An 18699-nucleotide genomic window follows, 5' to 3' on the forward strand; every position below is an offset into this window, starting at 1 on the left:
CGCTAATTGATTTCCCGCCGCTTTCCCACCCACAGTTATCATTCCGTACATCGCACTGAGTCTGCTCGCCCTGCTCAAGCTGTTCGAAGTGGATCCGATCCTACCGAAGAGCCGCTCCGATAACTTCGTGCGATTTGACAACACTCAAACCAACACGGAAGCATAGAGGCGATGCCGTTCCTGCTGCTGCTGCTGCTGGTGCCGCGGCCGGTTGGGTGAAGGTGGTGGCAGTGCCAACTGCAACAGGTAAGTGCGTCAAATTGGGCGGTAGTCCGCTATGCGCGCATTACCGACCGACATTGTGGTCGCATGCATATAGGAAACAAGATCCATCTCAAGCAATTACACAATCCACATGTGAACAACAAAACCAAAATCCACAGAGCAACAAACGCGAGGAGGCACAAGCCCCCTTCCCGGCCCACAGCCCAGAAGCGGTGTTGAAATTGAAAATCGTTTTAATCGTTAATTGATGTAGTGTAAGGCCTGGTGTAACGGTACATTTCTATTCGTTTCTTCTTCGCTATTTTTTCCTCGTGAAAAAAATAACTCGGGAGCCTATCGAAATCTGTAACTGGACGCTGCTCCTCTCTAGCTGTAAGAGGAATCGTTGTTCGTTCCACGATTTTTGTCAACTGCTGGTGCTGTTTTACTCGACTGATTATTACCGCTGACTAACGAACTAAGTTTTAATTTTACTCTATTGTAAACTTACTGAACTAAGGAAAACTTTTTAACAAACTTTTAACTATCTCGTAATTAATCTATTCTTAATTAAATAATTCAAAATAATATAAGCGATATTTATTGTACGCGACAATATACACTGTAATTGTTAAGTTTTAATCACCAAAATTCCATTTTTGTTTTGAAATTAAACATTCCAAATAAATTGTCTAGTTGTAGTACAACAATAATGTGTAGAGTTTGTTGTTTTTTATCCGAAAAGATACTGTTCTAGCTGTTTAATTGTTATTCTGAAGTCATTAGTGAAGGTTGAATATTGAATTTCCACCACTAGCTGGGTACATAAATGCCTAAAATTTAAGTTAGTGATAGTAAAAACGGTAAGTACCTAATAAATAGGAAATTGGAATGGCATGTGCTTCGAAAAGAAAATTATTCACTTATCAAGAAGTTTGCAGCAATTTTATTTCACGAAACAATGTTAATTTTTGAAGCATCTTCATCGTAACTTCACATAAAACAAATACTTGAGGTCCAAATAGTGAAATACAAATAATACAATTGTTGAAGATGTGACAGGCTACATCATTATCTTATTAATAGGGCTTTCATGTTGTTTGTTCTCCGATTTTAATCTTTTGATTGTACAGTCTCAGCCAAGAAAGACATGAAAAAGTAATAAATGGGACACTTGTAGAGCTCACTCTCGTATGAATTATCTATCTCTATCATTTGTATTTACGGTTACACTCCCATTGATGTTGTAGTTATATTTAGTGCAACTAAGTACTCGGAGTTTAATTTGGAAAATAATTAAACAGTAACAATTTGTTATTAGTATTGAAGGTGTTTAAATTGTGGGTTAAAATGTGAATTAACGTCAATTTGAATGTGCCAGCTATTGAAATTTTGTTAGTTTAAAGGGACGATGTAGAGAAAAATATAGTAAATTATGAATCGAAAGGCATTAACAGTTCTAGGTGGGATTTTTCAACGATAAAATTGTGACGAGTGCACTGGCGAGAATACACACGAGAGCTGATTGATTAATTTTTTTAATTTACTGATTGGATTTAAAATCAGGCGATTACAGAATGAATCTTGAATGAATCTGGGTTTAAATTTTTTTAAGCCAACGAAGAGCAATGAAAAAAAGTCTTGATTAGCAGAACAGTTAGAGTTAGAGTACGTTTTGTTAATTTTTCGGGGCCTTCTCGATCAGATGATTCTAACAAAAATATAAGAAAATTGTAACTCCAATTGATATTTCTATCAAAGTTTGTTAAAAATGTGATAGAAAAGCTGGCGGCAAGCAAAATATTTTACAAAGATTCTATCTCGTTCTGTTTCTTGTAATATGCTTTGTTACGTTTTGATTATAAAGTAGAGCAGGTTTTTGTGACACAATTTGATATAAACTAGATCAAACTATATCGTAATTTGATATAAATAGTTGTGATATGTCTAGAGCGGATTTTGTTATAATTTTAACTATTAACGAGACCAAGTTTATAACATAACGCAAAGGACGTTTTGTTATAAAAGACTTGGTAGTAAGAATTATTCATCCTGTTATAAATTTGCTATTTTCATTTGATCGGGTTGTCATGTGGAAAAGTTATACACTCGTACTGAACAAGGCGCCTCCATCGATTCCAATAAAAAAGGGGACGCGTGGTTATTTCTCACTATAGTAATATTAAACTGAATTATTAGCTTAAAACTGAAAAACTAAGTCACAACCGTTTCTATGCTTTAATAAGAGTTTGAAACTGTAAACTGAACTACTAACCATGCTGTTCAAGAAGTGCAGTAATGAAATTTCAAAGAAAGGGAGTTTCTTTGGATCCTTTCTGTTGCAGGCACTTCTGGCACATACCTGCCGCAACTACTACGGTCATGATAGTAGGGTAGAACGCTAAATCGGGTTCGTTGTGCTTGGAAACTAAAAGCAACAAGTAATCCGATGGAGATGACCGTACATCCTGTTAAAGGTAGTGCGCATTGCGCAGTGAATGCGTATTGGGCCCATAACCTGTTAGATGTTATAGAATATGGAAAATATAGGCACTTTCTCGTGAAACTCTAAACGCGTGTGGTCTTTAGTAGCCAGAGGTCCAACCGGTTTAACACATCGTACCGTCTTGTCGTTTGCAGCATTAGCGGATGATTGCTGAGCATTGACAGACTCTGTTACGCCGGCTGTCAGCGATAGCACAAGATTTCGTTAGGACATACCAGCCTACAGACCAATTTTTACCACACAGATCTTACCGAAATGTTGGGAATACAACATGCCCACGCATCATATTTTTATTGATTTTAAAGCAGCATACGATACTCCCGATCGAGACCAGCTATGGTAGATAATGCACGAACACGGTTTGCCGGATAAACTAACGTGATTGCTCTGAGGGATGATCGGGTGATGTGTTTCGTGCGCTTTTCGGGGACACACTCGAGTCCCTTCGAGACGAAGCGAGGGTTGAGACAAGGTGCCGGTTTATCCTGTATGCTGTTCAGCAACGCTCTTGAGTGGGTGATCAAAACGAGAGGCACAGGTTTTTACCAAATTCGAGGTCACGCAGTTGACTTTGATATCATAGACAGTAACTTTGCGACGGCGTAGGCAATCTACGCCAGACCTAAAGTGGAGTCTAGGAAGATTGGGCTAAAAATAAATGCGGCAAAGACCGAATACATGAAAGGAAGAGGACACAAATGCGAGCCTTCCACGAACGGTAACCGATGACGGCGACGAACTAGAAGTGGTAGACAAGTTAGTGCATTAGGGCACGCTAGTAACCGCGGACAACAACATGAATCATGCATGTGAAACCTTGACGCTGCTTACGGAGTACATACGCGTCCTTACCGCGTTCGAGCGGAAGGTGATGCGGACGATATTTGGCTGAGTACAAACTGAAAGCGAACAGTGGAGAGATTCACATCGTTAGTCTACGGTGAGCCGGACACGTCGCAAGGATGCCGAGCGACAGTGCGACGAAAACAGTTCTCTTAAGCAATCCCACCGGCACCGCCTCGACCAGGTCGAAAGTGATTTGCGACTTCTGAGAAAAAATCTGAGGGAAATTGGCGACGAGTGGTCCAAGATCGAATTGAAAGGATACGACTGCTTGGAACAGCACGAGCCATCAAGCCTCTATGCTGCTGACGACGATGATGACGAGATGAAAGGAGCACCCTTAGATTTAATCGATTGGCAGATCCTGCATAAGTTCCGGAAGTACTATTTGTGGATTTCAAAGCTGCGTATGACTCAGTCTAACGAAACTGACTAAGTTTAATCGAAAATTGGTTCAAATTTAGCATCAAAATAACCGAAGTGATCCTTAGTCATATTCGTAAGGTTGAATGAACTGAAGCAAGTGGAAGCAATCCCAAATATGTTAAGTCAAACGGCTAGTTGCAGCTGAGAATAGAGCTTTCTACGGAACCAGTGACCAGTGACCAGCTTAACTCCCATAAAATGAAAATTTGCACAAAACTACATTTCTACTGAACACTAGCTTTTCTGGTGGCCCTTCACGGAGTTAGCTACAAGGTACGATAATGCGGATCTAACAAGCCAGTCATCGTACGTTCGAATCTCGGCTAGGCGGTGCTTGCTAGATAGAGTCAGTAGGACCGTTGCACTAGCCCCGTAACTATCCTGTACTCTAACAGCCTGCTGCAAAGTCTGTCGATAGAGAAGGGTCAAGTCTTAGAAAGACGCTAATCCCAAAGCTTCGCTTTTCACCCAGCGAAAGAGTAGCCATACCAGCTGAACACCAGAAGAGGCCGTAGATTTCGGGGCAGATATCGCTTTCGAGAACAATACTTGTTCATTTGCTGTACAAAAGGATTAGTGAATGGCAGCTCAGGACCAACAGTACCGGAGGACCACAATTCTTTTGGAGCGAGATCTATAAAAAGCCGTCGCCACTGTCTTTGTCGACGAATATCATAAACGGACCACTTGTTCTTCCTGCACTACAGATTCTGGAAAGTATTATTTACAGACTGTTTGTGAATTTCAAGGAGGCGTACGATTCAGTCAAGCGAATCGGGCTGTGGTTGATGATGCTCAAACGTGGATTTCCGACGTAGTTTCGTTGAGGTGATTCTACCAGCACTGGATTCGCGAGCAGGAGCGAAGAGCAAAATAATATAAAAACAATATCAAACTGTGTTATAATGGTATATTTTGTTATTGAATAGATATTGAGATACATTGATAACACATTTTGTTATTGACTAGATATTTAAAACAGTGGTTGTAAGATCAGTTTAATAACTGATTTTGTTATCATATCTAATTTGGCCTTAAAATGACATTCGATATATTTCATACAATTTTTTTTATTAATTACAGAGATTTTTTATTATAAATATTCTATAAAATGCTTTTATAAAATCTCATATACTACTGTATTTGTTATTCAATACTAAAATATGTTATTCTAAGTTCTGAATACAGTTATGTTATTGCTTTGTTATTCAAATAACACAAGTAGTTATTCTTTTGGCCTTAAAGGAGTAAAATTTTGATATTTTTTTGTGTTATTTTACCAACTATGTCAGCCAAAACAAGACCAAATTTTGATATGAGTTATTCGAGTTCCAATAACACATTTTGATATTATTTTGCTCTTTGCTCCTGCTCGGGTTTGTTTAAAGCAAGCATAGAATAGTGACAATGACATTAGTCGCATTCGTGATGGATATACTGAAGCAAGGCGATGCGCTCTCAAATCTGATGTTCAACATTGCCTTGAAAACAGTGCAAAGAAACGAACTAACAAGAAGGATCTCACATTCTTCTTGGTTTTGCGGATGACGATCAAGGATAGAGGGAAGAGGCTTTCAGGCGTTTTAAATTTAGATTCATCATCAGTGCTGCCGAAACAAAGTACATGGTAGCTTACAAAATCTCACGAAACTAGCTCTTTGCTGATCACTGACTCTCTCGGTGGTCTATTACAGTCATCGGAGGGATCATAAATGCCAAAGGAAGCAGATGGACCACTATCTGGGGTTTTCGAATGTAAAACTCTGCAGTCAATACTTAATGATGAAATAGAAAATGGGTTGTTACCATCTTAAACTCATAACCAGAATGAGTACGCCAAGCGCTGTCGAGGAAGAGGTACATTTGAGGTGAAACGGTACTGAATTTCAACATGGCCGGAAAATGGCGTCCATGTGAGAATATTGGTACAATCGATCCGGCCTTGTTGGGATTCAGTACCGTTTCACCTTAACTGATTTTCAAGACGAATAAAAAACGTCTACCCATGACCGACAATACGAAGGAGTTGGGGCCAGGGCTTCGACCGATTCTTTTTTTCTACCGCAGTCACACCAACGCGCATTCAAGTTCACACCGTCCGTTTAGTGGTGGAATACGAACGCTATGCGTAACACAACGCCGATTGCACGCAGTAGAACGAACGCGTTCTAAAGCTTTTTAACATTTTCGTTTCGATCAAGTTGCCTTTTCCGTTTGGAGCAGCGAATGACTGCAAAACAGTCAAATGACTGGCAATCACCACTGTAACGAAAAGCAACCGCACAATCGTATGATTCAATACTACAAAAAAAAAACCACTACATGTGCATGGAAGAAGTCGGTCGGACTCCGTCCAATACAAACGAATATTTTGCTTACATCGGACCGACGTCCGGGTAACGAACTATCACTGTGAGCAACCGATTTGGAGACAAAAAGAGAAACGAAAAAATACGTCACCGTTTGCTTCCAGTCAGCTTGCAGTTTAAATTCTCAAAGCGCAAAGCAAAACGGGAGTCGACTGTTTACTTTTGCTGAGATACCGCATGAATTGTAAGACGGCAGCAGCGCAAGCGGCAGATTGACTGGATTCAAAAAACAGTCAAATGATCGTTCAAAAAGCGGAGTTTGAATGCGGAAAGTTCGCATTCACGGCAGTCACATTCAACTTGCGATCCCTTTCCAAGCCCTGGTTAGGGCATGAATGTAAATAAAGAATTACGGAATTGTATTCAGCGGCAGTTCGACTGTAAACTTTTAAATAAAAATAAAGACACTGACTAGACGAATCATTAAAGTTTTTTTTTTCAACAGTGGAATTTATTCGTGAAAAAGTTTTCTTTCAGTAAAAAAGTGTATTACTTTTTTAGACACCTGAGTCCCGTCTTTAAAAGTGTTAAAACGTCCGATTTTATAAATCAAATCATCAAGATGTTGCAAAATTCAATAAGTTCAGTAGGGTTATGTTGTGCATGTGCAGGTTTAACCAAATAAGCCTAACTGATAATGATTAAAATACAAGATCGTCGTTTTGATGGTATCCAATCTTGTTCCATTCAATCGAACTAGTTTTAACTCGACTGCTTCCTTATTTCTCAGTTGCAATCGTCAAGGCACGAAAATGTATTCACAGTAACTAGTTCGTGGCTAGTGTCCGTAACTAGTGTCGTCTCTGTTTGGAAAGCTTTTGAAGCCCAAGAAATGATCAGATAGAAAGGTGTTAGGTGTTCTATCGATGAATAGGACTAAAATAAACAGTAGTAACGTCGGAGTGAATTAAAAACATCAGTTCTACTTTACAAAGATTGCAAAAGCCGAAAAATACATAGGAAAAATATCCTTTTTTATTCGGCACTTTTGCACTTGCACCTCTGATTTAGGAATATAACAAAAGTCGTTAATTTTAATTATTTTTCTTTAAATTCTTTATTTATGAAACACTAAACCGATTCGATAATCAAAACGCATGGTGTTTTGTACTGAATAGATATTTCTGGTAAATCAAAACACATGCGTTTCCATTGAGAATGCCACCTTATTTCTTAAAAAACCTGCATGTCAAAAACTAAAAATTGTTCTGAAGAAATTATACTGAAAAGGTCAGTAACGTTCTATTCTTATTCTTATATTATACTTATATTAATACAAGTAAATTCTATTCATTCATCCTTGCATTTAATCGAAATCATTAAAATCAGCTAAACAGTTTAAAAGTTTAAGAGTGTTATAAAGACAGAAATGTTGACAAAAATGACTAGTTTTGTGATATTTAAGAACACAAAATTTGGAGAAATCTGAGTAGACCAAATCGTAGCAATTTTAAATTTCGAAAGAAATTATTTCATGGACTGAGTGTTTCTTGTCCTGCAGTTTCCTATCCATAAAGATTTCCAAATGATTGATGCAAAAATATTATTAATTTATCAAGATCCTTTCTATAATGTTTAGCGTAATCCTAAGTCATAAATGAAAAATCATTTGTAAATGTATCTCATGTCATAAATCAGATTCTGCCACAATAATGAATAATGTGTCAATTTTGGATCTAAGACCACGATCATTTTGATAAAACAGAAATAAATTTTCTGTCATGACCAAGTTTTGTAATTTCTCATGCTTCGTAAACCCAGGAGCTAGAATTTATAGAATCGTTTTTCGAAAGATCATGCCATGCCATCTGGCATCATCATGCCTGAACTTGCAAGTGCTGATCTGCATCCAACCATAAATGGAGAATAACTAAGTTAAACGTTAGCACAAATGGGAATGACACAATTATTATAGCCGTACAGAGAAATAGATAGACTGAAATTAAAACAAAAAAAACAGATTTTTAGCATCTTCTTCTCAGATACGGTAAGCTGGCCTTAAAAAAGACTAAATCATCTTTAAGTGAAAAACCAAACACTCCACAGGCTCTCGAGAAAAGACAAAGTCACGTGCTCCAGTTCGAAACTTTGCTTTTAATGTCTAGGAGCGGGAAAGAAACCTCAACCAACGCGCGGGTTCGAGTAAGTTTTAGTACCTAGCTAGCGTTGAGCAGTGGCATAAATGTTACCAACCTGCAGCATAGCAGAAAAAATAAATTATCCAAACTTATCCGTAGACTGCTTGCCTAAGTTGTTCAACAAGTTCGTTTTTTTTTCTTCGTCTAATGTACATACACTAAAACCAATTTCAGTTTTCTAAACTTTCGTAAATTTATTCTATCCAGGCAGAAGGAGTCCCAGTCAGTTCAGTGCAGTGACTGGTGCGGTTACTGCTCTGGACCGCAGGCATGCAAATAAAGCACCAGAGTGAAGAAGTAAAGGAGCGATAGAAATCCTCGAAAAGTTCAATAGTTTGGTTGATGACGGTGCACACGGGAGAAACCGAGAAGCTTCCACTTGCACTTGTGAACTTGGTTATTTCCTGGTTGATTTTGAAAGTGGAAACAAGCACCCGGCACTGGCAGCAAGTTTCGGCGCTTGAATTATGCAGTGCTCGATCGAAAGCACAAGCATTTGATGTCGAAAGAAAGTAGAATTTGATGTTAGCGCAATTGTAATTTGATTTGTAGCTCCGTTTCGTAGGAAAACGTTGCTGCCAGTTGCCAGTATAGCCTGTCACCACACCCAAGCTTAGACTGTATTTATTTACGAGCGAAACTATATAGTTAATTTTCAAGATCAACCGGCAATCAGTAGTTACACTCTCGCCGCAGCAGCGTACAGATAGTTTAAAAACTGTATCAAGCGTAATCGACGTGTGTATACTTGTTTGACTGAACAGGAATAATATTTACATTCTGGGAAGCTAATCTTTTTTACGCTCTACACTGGCTGGGTCAGTTATTGCTTTCGGTTGATCGATGAAAGTGGCAGCGTTGTTTGAAGTGCAACATGGAACGTTATTTGCGGTTTTATATCAAATTTCATGGCTACGTTATGGCTATATCGACCATTTTGGGTACGATTCTGATGACAATAGTGTGCTTCACTGGTAGTGAGATGTTCTATCCACTGGAACAATGTGAGTTATGGACTGTTTCTATTGCTGGTGCCATAAAATAACTGCAGTTATTTTCTCAGTTTATGAGTATCGGTTCATGGGCAGTGGAGCGCTCCTTTTCGGAATCCTGTGGTTGTTCGTTGGAATTGCACTGTTCTACGGAATCTATAAGGTTCACACACAATGCTACAATGTTGCTCGCAACCGCACTTACTGATCAACATCTTGCTTATCAACAGGAAGTGAAAAAATGGATTTACCCTTTCGCAGTCGCTTTCATGGTGGACCTATTTCTACTGTTTGTTCGTGACATTTTCCTGATTTGGTACAACTCCCAATGGTATCAAACCGTGCTTCTAAATCCGCTGTCAGCACTGGTAGCTTTATGTGAGTAGGGCGGTTAACGGCTTTTAAGGGTAGCGGTTCTATATTCAACCTTGCCTGCTTACAGATGTTGTCTTACACATCATGCTGACCCTTGTTGCGCTCGGTAAGCTGTTCGATCACGATCCGGTGGAACCAACCGGGATGAACTTTGTTCGGTTCAAAAGCGACGATCGACCATCGGCTTCGGGCGAGGAAGATGTCGTGTCCCTTGTGGTGGGATAAACTACAACTACGACTCAGAGTGACTAGGAATGCAACTCCTCGAGAGGTGTGATAACCAAACCAAACTAAACGGAAGTGATGAAGGAAGCCTTATCAGTTGAATAATAATCTACATTTAGCATCTTTGAAAGTTACTCCTGAAGCAGTGCTTGCTCCAAAGATATTACTTCATTAAGTTAGTTTTATTAATAAACGAATTCAAGATTAACATAGTGAGATTGGAACAATGCCTTTTCCATTATCATTTAGTGTTGCAGCAAAGCGTAAACTGTCGTAAGAGCGTAATGTCTAGAGACATTAGATTAGAAATTGGATTAGAGTTTTTGTAGTACAGAGCGACGATATTGACTGAGGGGATGACATAACGCTTTATGCTGGTAAATATTAGAAAAACTGAAATGAGAGAATGGCCAAGGCACTCAATAACTCGCATTCATTGATGATAGAAATTCCAGCAAAACCGTCATCAAAGAGTGTCGCTGGTTTAATGATAATAAGTACTCGCGAGCTACCGTGAACGTACCATATTCTGCGCAGTTAAGACATTTTTATGATTCTTCCGCTATTCTAAGTATTCTAGATTTAAATTAACAACGTGGTTAGCAGCAACGTGTAGTGCAATGGTCTATATATCTGGTAAAAAATATGGGAATTATAAGTCGACCAACAATTGAGTATATTTTTCGTTTTGTAAACTTATCCACGGTGCCTAATTCTGCGCACTTCCTTGCCCATGTTCCTAATTCTGCGCATGTTTGCTCCTAATTCTGCGCACCCAAAAACTGAAAATAAATACTCCTGCCATGCTGTTTATGTCTTTATACGCTGAAAGCACACAAAAAAATCCGGTATTAGCCATTACCATAATTAAATCCATGATCCGGCCTTTTTGTGCTGTCCGGGTGGCAAAGCAATACAGTTGGATTTCGAATTTGACATGGTTCGATTTTGGCATGGTTCGATTTTGGCATGCCTCGATTTTGGCAACAAAAGTATTCGTTTTTGGCAACACAAGATATTTCACTTCCAAAAATATGCTTAAGTATCAATCAGTTTCCGCATACATGCTTTAAATGATGAAAAAATAATGCCCTTAGCCTGTTCATGAAAAAAAGTTATGTGATTTCGAACAATAATATTTTTATTGCCGTAGGACTACGTCTTACCGCAGGGTGTCAATAACTTATTTGCACCGGACGGATAGCTCTTGTCGGACTTTTTAAACATAAAATGGTTGCAATCGTTGATTAATGATATTTAGTCAACTTCTAAAGCATTTACATTAAATTTTTTCATAACGCAAAAGGGTCTCGATTTTGGCACGGTTTCGATTTTGGCAACATAGGCGACACGCATTTGTTGCCAAATTCGAAATCCTACTGTATTGCTATCATTTTGATTGCCTCATTTTAAATATTTTATTCTCGATAACATGAAAGGCGAACTGATTCGGGTTTTCTGCATACTGAACATTACACTTTAGACAAATACTAAAAATTGTGTTTTCATATAGAAACCACTTCACCACTCTCTGACAGCCCTATGAGGTTGGACATTAAAACAAATAGAAGACATGGTTTCATGAATTGGCGCTGGTTCGGACCCCGAGACGCAGCACAGGATTCCAATCAATGCAAATTAAAGATTCTGCTTGAATTTTCATGCCTCTATACCTCAGCCATTTGGGTGAGGTTGCGTATTCTTTCGCAATTTCTTCGTACGATACGTTACTGCGCAGAATTTGGAACATGAATAAAAAATCTGTGCCTAAATCTGCGCATTATTGCATCGCATTTTTCTAAGGAAAACAATACATCACTTTTTTTGTCTAAAACATGACTAAAACTAATTATTCTTTCTATTATGCTGGGTAATTTGATCATTGCAGAGAATTTCGAGCATAAATTTGTTAATTTTCTAGAAGGACAATCTTAGCGTTGGTGCTAACGACGATATTTTCTGCCATATAAAATACTTTCAGTTTCACGTTAAATTATTTCGCTCTCAAATATTATGGCCCGTTTGTGAATAATGGCGTAATATTCAACAGACATTTATAAAAAACTTACGCAATGATCATAGTTATGCACAATGTTACAAAATACTTATATAAAGAAAAATGCGCAGAATTAGAAGCGGTCATGGTACTTCTCTAGTAAATATAGAGAAAAATGACAACCAGACTTCAGACTTCCATTTGACGCAGATAATTCTGAAGATATCTTGGACGTAAATGACTTAGACTCGACTTACTTGCGAATGTCAAATAACACTGTTAGTCACTTTGCACAGTTAGTAAAATAATCTCTGATATTGTGCCAGCACACCCATCACCTCGGAGACCAACGTGAAATATTGTTGTGTTTGTATAGAAGAATCGAAACCATCTAGAAATACGTCGGAGGTTCCACAAGGAAGCAACTTAGGTTCTTTGCTTTTTCACTCTGTTCTTCAATGCGATCACCAATGCGGATATCACGATACGCAATGACAACGCAATCACATTCTACCGCAAACTGAATCTAAGTGGTGTAGTCCATTACACATATGGAGGATATGCATACGGTCGTTAAGCATAATGCTCGTTATACATAAGTACATTAGGCATAATTGGCGTTTTTGCCGTACTGAACCGTTCCATGTTGATATTTATTTTTCGAAAACATAAGCCTTGGACTCGTTTTTTAACCTTTCGTTACTCGCGCCAACTTCGATTTATAGGTATGCTAAAACCTACAAGATTTCACTCGAATACTAATGCCACTTGGTGAAAAACTTATGAAACTTTTTCCACCGTTTGAAAGATCTTGGTCTGCGGATCAACTTTGCTGAAAACAGTAATTTTCTTTATCGGTGGAATCTTGAGATATACCGAGGAAAAGTTAACGGTTTACAGGCGTTGTAAAAAATACAAAAGCGCGAGTAACGGAGGGTTAAGATATCCATTAAGTGTCCGGTATTGAGAGACACCAATCGGGTAACCAACTCCGGTGGAAGTTAAGGTCGTATACCAACAGGGAAGGAGGCACTCATGCATCTGCTGAGTGTTGGCAAAAGGCCTTGCTTCCAGGCGTCAAAAGGCCTTGCTTCCATTAGGGGCGGCTCACGACGCTGATCCAACTGCACGGTGAATCGCCGTTTCCGTATCAGGTATGCGGCTGTATCCCAGGTTAGGGGCGGCATACAACAGTGACTGATCCGGAGCGGACGGCAGACTTATGAAACGCTGTCTCTCGCCAGCTATACCCAAGACAGCTGCCCTGTCCGCGAGACTAGGCATCGCGCATAGGCATAGGGGCATAGGCATAGGCGCATAGGCAGGTCTCATATGCCAAATTTACAAAAAGGGCCATCGACTCGAATGCAGCAATTATCGAGGCATTACTCTCCTCAATTCTTCATACAAAATTCTCGCCCGCATCCTGTTTCTCAGACTGAGGCCGTTGCAGGAAACCTTTGTTGGCGAATACCAGTGCGGTTTTCGAGAGGGACGCTCCACGATGGTCCAGATGTTCACCTTACGACAGACCCTCGATAAATCCCGGGAATTCAACTTACAGACTCACCATTTGTTTATAGACTTCAAGGCGGCGTACGATTCAGTTAAACGAAACGAGCTGTGGCAGATTGTGCTTGAACATGGTTTTCCAACAAAACCGATTAAGCTGATACGTGCTTCCCTTGATGATTCAAAATCAAGCGTCAGGATAGCGGGCGAGACATCGTTTGTGACGTTAGATGGTTTGAAGCAAGGTGACGGACTATTGAATTGAACATAACGAAATCTCATATGCTCCTAGGTATCGCGGACGACACACAGTGCGTTGAACGTATGGAACTGCGGAACAAAAATCAAAACTGCTAGTTTTAGACATTTTATCAAGCTAGTTTAATGAAAAAAGTAGTTTGTGATACTCGAAGCTAGTATTTGCTTAAATGTCTCAAAATATTTACATAATGGCAGAAAATGTCCCAAACGCCAAATTTTTACGCAAGCATTGCAAAAGTTTTTCATCATTATATGGGTTGCCGTCGGCTATATAACTACCAAAGTTATTTGTGAAAGCAACATTTGTACTAGAAATACTTTGGTAAATTCAGCAATGCCATCTAGTGTTAGGTTAAACAGCACTCGAAGATCAACCTTGGCTGCAATTTTGGTAATTGAAAAGTTTTCCTTCAGTGCATGAAAAATTGGAAAGCTATGTTTATGGAAGACGTTTAAACATTTTAAAGCAAAATATACTTTCGCACTCTATATCTGTGAACAGAGCTTGTGTTTAAGTAATACTTAAGCCTCTTTTATACCATTCTCAGCCGTAACGGAAAAGTAAATAATAATTTTCCGTGGCAAAATTTGAGACAAAGTCTGCAGCTCGACGTTCTGTTTTTGTTAGGCAATTTTTGAAAACCTTTTAATTAGATCTACGAAACGAATTTCCAGCAGGAAAACCGTTATCATTGATTATTCGTCATTATTATCAACTCGAGAAACGGGAAAAAACGGCAGCCGGTATTAAGTTTATTAACTTTTTTAAAGAAATATTTACTCGCTATATGAAATAAAATCGCTTTGAGTTTAAGTTTGAACAGTAATAGCACAAAGATTTATGAACAGTGGTTTCTTCTAACAGGGATAACATAATATAATAGAATCACCGGAAATCTGACAGTTTATCAGTGTTTGACGTTGATCTACAAATATTGAAATATCTTGCAGAGTTGCAGGTAGTTGCAGCTAAAACCTGTTCGATCTTGTAGAGGACACTTTGAACAATTATTCTGTGTATATTTTAGCTTGGAAGTCGGTGGAAGATTTTTTAAATCAGTAATCAAAGTTGGAGTTCTGTTTTTTTGAAGGACAATATCTATGTCGTTTCTATGGGGCGATTTTTTAGGAGTGAGGTCAAAATGAATTCCTTCTGTAACCGAAATTTATTCTACTAACCTTGATTGTTATTCTCCATTTTAAAGATTTTGATTACACAAACTATGAAAGTTTTACGAGCGTGATGAATGACCTTCAAAAATGAAAGCAAAATTTGTAAGTAAAATCCACTCTGCAACTTGACAGTTTGAACGCTTGTAATAGTAGTTGTGGCGCTTTCCCAAGCAAACTAATACTTGTTTATATAGCAGAAGGCATCTATAAACAATTCTAAATACTTAGTATATCCGATTTAAAAAAAGTGAAAAACGATTTTTGTCTATGGCTCAACGCACTGTGCGACATCGATATCATCGGTGTTAACCGTAGAGCTGTGGTAGAAGCGTACACGCATCTTAAGGAGAAAGCTGCGGGGATAGGACTTATCATAAATTCTACCAAAACAAATTATATGGTAGCTGGTAGAGAGCGTGGCATCCCTTCGGGTGTTGGAACTGCGGTGCTGATAGATGGAGATACTTTTGAAGCGGTCGACGAATTTGTTTACCTTGGTACGTTAGTGACATGTGACAACGATGTGAGCCGTGAAGTAAAAAGGCGAATAGCGGCTGCCAACGGGGCCTTCCACGGATTACGTAACCAGCTGAGGTTCCGTAGCCTACAACTTCGTACAAAACTCGCGCTCTATAAGACACTAATTCTCCCGGTGGTACGCTACGGCTACGAAGCGTGGACGTTGAAAGAGAGCGACCGACGAGCTCTTGGCGTTTTCGAGCGTAAGATCCTGCGATCAATTCTTGGCGCCCTAAAATACGGCAGGCTACAGTGGGCTGGCCACGTAGCAAGGATGCCGGATGAGAGACCAGCGAAAACAATATTTAGCAGAGAACCCGACAGAGGCCGACGACTTCGAGGCCGTGCCCGTGCCCGTTGGATGAGCGCTGTTGACGAGGATGCTAGACCTAGAACAGCGGGTGTTAGGGGCGACTGGAGAGTGGCAGCCCAAGACCGAGTAATGTTGAAACGGCTCCTGAACTCGGCATAGATTCGATAAGCGGATTGTCGCCGAAAAAGTAAAAGTAAAGTAAGAAATGGGCGACAAAATTTTATTAATGATTTTTATCAATTTTTCGTTCGACTTCTTAAATTGTTCATCTATGATTTTCCTTTTTGGTTCCTATTGTTTTTGTCTTCCCGTTTTTCGTCATTTTCTCTGTCGTTTTTCTTTTTTCCTGTTCGCTGTTCCCTCTTCTTTGTTTCTTTTCTTTTCCTATCCCGTTTTTTGCCTTTGCCTGTGTCCTGATTTTCCTCTGTTCCCATTTTCGTCTTTTTACTCCGGCTTTCGTTTCGTTTTCAGGCCTGCTGTTCCTTTGTTCCTGTTTCGCTTTGTGCGTTGTTCCGTTTCGATTTTTTTTATTTTTTGGTCCGGTTTTAGTCTCTTTTTGCTTTTAAACTCATTTTCTACCCCGTTATCGGTTCCGTCTGTTCCGTTCTTCCTCTTTATGTGCCCCGTTTTTCTTTCATTTCTGTCACACTCCGGTTTTCTTTTTCGTTTTATTCCTGTTTTCTTCCGGTTTCCTTTTTTTCTGTTCCATTTTTCCTCCTTTTTCATATTCTTATTTTTTCATTTCCCTTCCCTGGTATTTTTTCCTTTTTTGCTCCATTTTTACTCCGCGACAGCGAGTCCAGTATTTTTTTGACTTTTTTCGATTTATTTATGCTTCTACCTTCTTTTGTCACATTTTTTTCATTTCTCTTCCTTTTTTTCTGTTCTCTCTAAAACACTAACGTTATAAAAAATTCAATTATACGCCTGACCTCAATCAAAGATCAAGACACAAAAACACAAGGTTGGTCTCTTTATCTAATTTTCCCGTCTTTCCCCTTCGCATCTTGTCCCGCGCTGGGGATATTATAAAGCACCTACGTTTTAAAACTTTCTTCTACTATTTTCTTCGTCTATCGAAAAGACTCGTTATAAAAATGCGACAAAGATGCAAAACGAATATCCCTGGCAGGGAAACGGATAATTCTAGTTACTCTTTGCCCAAAATATCAATTTATCAGTACATGAAAACAAATCACCATACCTATATGCGTCTTTTGTATTATCGCAACTTTATTTGTCTAAAACTGTAATAGCAAAACTGCAGCCCGCCGACCGATTTGGGTGATTATGGGACAAGTTGTGGGTTAAAATTTTCAATGGCTCAGAAAGCAGCTTAATCGCGACACTTTGGAAACGATGAGGAGCTGAATTCTTTTCAGTATAAATGCTTTGGTGAATCCCAGGAATTGATAGTTGATGCCATGTTTTTTGCATTCTGTTATGAGCAGTAACAGTCCAGAAGGAATTCCGAGCCGCAGCTTTCTAGGGGAATATGATTTGGCCGGCAATATGCCTACGCGTGGGATTATTGAATTTTCTATGTTTATTAATCAAAATCTCAGTTTTTTATAGAAAAAAATTGAATTCCAATTTGGCTCAATTTTGATCTAATTTTCGTCTAATCTAGATCCAATTTCGGTCCAATTTTTGTCTAATTTCGATCCAATTTAGGTTTAATTTCGACCCAATTTAGGTCTAATTTTGGTCCTGTTTTGGTCCAATTGCTGTATAATTTTAACCCACTTTGGACTATTTGTTGACCAATTGTGGTCCAACCTTGGTCTAGCTTTAGTCCAATTTAAGTAGATCTTCTGTTCTGTTCTGTTCTAAGACTGTTATCCTCGGTTTTTGTATCGCTTTCTCTCTTTTCTGTTCCATTTTCTTGTTTCTCCTGTTTCAGATTTATGTGGCCCGTTTTCCCTCCTAGTCAATCATGTTTTTCTTTCATATTTTCATGCCAGTTTTTCTTCTTTGTTTTTCTCTCTCGTGTTTTCCTCTTCTTCTTACCGGTTGTTCTGTACGTTTTCCTACGAACTACCTCTAGATTTATCGGTAATCCATCTGTGATTATTCTAAGAATATTTAGTAACATTTTCATAAGAAATTCGACACTTTACGTTGTGTGGTTATTAAGATATGAATTTTGAATTTGGTAGATATTCAAGAAAACCAAATTTTTCAGCCATAACCGTGGTTCCCCATAGATTTTATCGAAAACCTGACAAATCCGAATAAAAGTGTCTGTTAAAAAAGTCAAATACAAGTAAAACAGAAAAACCACACCGGGCGTGGTAAATGACAACAGCGTGCTGATCGACGGTCCACAATGCAGTCGATCTTCTCAGTGGTAGAAGCAGAAAGAGCAAACATATAAAAACAGTTACCGTCGGCGGGTGGAATGTATGGTGTGTGAGTACGGATGGTTAGACTGGAATGATCGACACTAGATGTGAGATCATCTAATATGGGGTGTTGTGTACTGATAGTTTAATTGTCAAAACACTTGGGCGCAAACCGAGAAAGTGTCCCACTCAGTAATTGAACTACGGAATATATTTTTGGTCTCACATCGAAGTTTCGCAATCTGCATCCAGTCCACCATTCTTCCTCACCAAACGTTCCTCCGCCTGTAATAAAAAAAAATATCTGACATTTTACCAAACAACTGGAAGATTTTTAGCTTTGTCAGGTGTGCAAACAAAAATCTGGTAAAATCCAGGCAACTTTAACAGACGTAATGGTAACTCAGAAACAAAAAAACCCGAATTAATCCACCTAGCGGCGTGACCTAGCCTTTCTACTGCCACAATAATCATTATTTAATTTCTCAGGAACTTAATTGTA

At 38.9% G+C, this 18699-nt stretch overlaps 2 protein-coding genes across 2 annotated transcripts in view; one reads left to right on the top strand and one right to left on the bottom strand.

Moving 5' to 3' along the window:
- LOC128738854 (putative uncharacterized protein DDB_G0271606) overlaps positions 1–18699 on the bottom strand; it is a 173579-nt gene that overhangs the window by 121926 nt on the left and 32954 nt on the right. The gene's annotated exons all lie outside the window — the stretch shown is intronic.
- LOC128738859 (uncharacterized) lies at positions 9314–10353 on the top strand. Its single transcript, XM_053834302.1, has 4 exons — positions 9314–9490; positions 9550–9641; positions 9709–9856; positions 9921–10353. Exons 1-4 carry the CDS (start codon positions 9361–9363, stop codon positions 10076–10078), a joined length of 528 nt encoding a protein of 175 aa, XP_053690277.1. The 5' UTR covers positions 9314–9360; the 3' UTR covers positions 10079–10353.

Source organism: Sabethes cyaneus, chromosome 2 (genome assembly GCF_943734655.1).
Source record: "Sabethes cyaneus chromosome 2, idSabCyanKW18_F2, whole genome shotgun sequence".
In the NCBI taxonomy this organism is placed as follows: Eukaryota; Metazoa; Arthropoda; class Insecta; order Diptera; family Culicidae; genus Sabethes; species Sabethes cyaneus.

Excerpts from the sequence above, each read along its gene's own strand:
- LOC128738859 (XM_053834302.1), top strand. The coding sequence starts at position 9,361 with ATGGAACGTTATTTGCGGTTTTATATCAAATTTCATGGCTACGTTATG. Across the intron at positions 9,491-9,549 it reads GTTCTATCCACTGGAACAAT|TTTATGAGTATCGGTTCATG; the intron begins GTGAGTTATGGA and ends TTATTTTCTCAG. Across the intron at positions 9,857-9,920 it reads GTCAGCACTGGTAGCTTTAT|ATGTTGTCTTACACATCATG; the intron begins GTGAGTAGGGCG and ends GCCTGCTTACAG.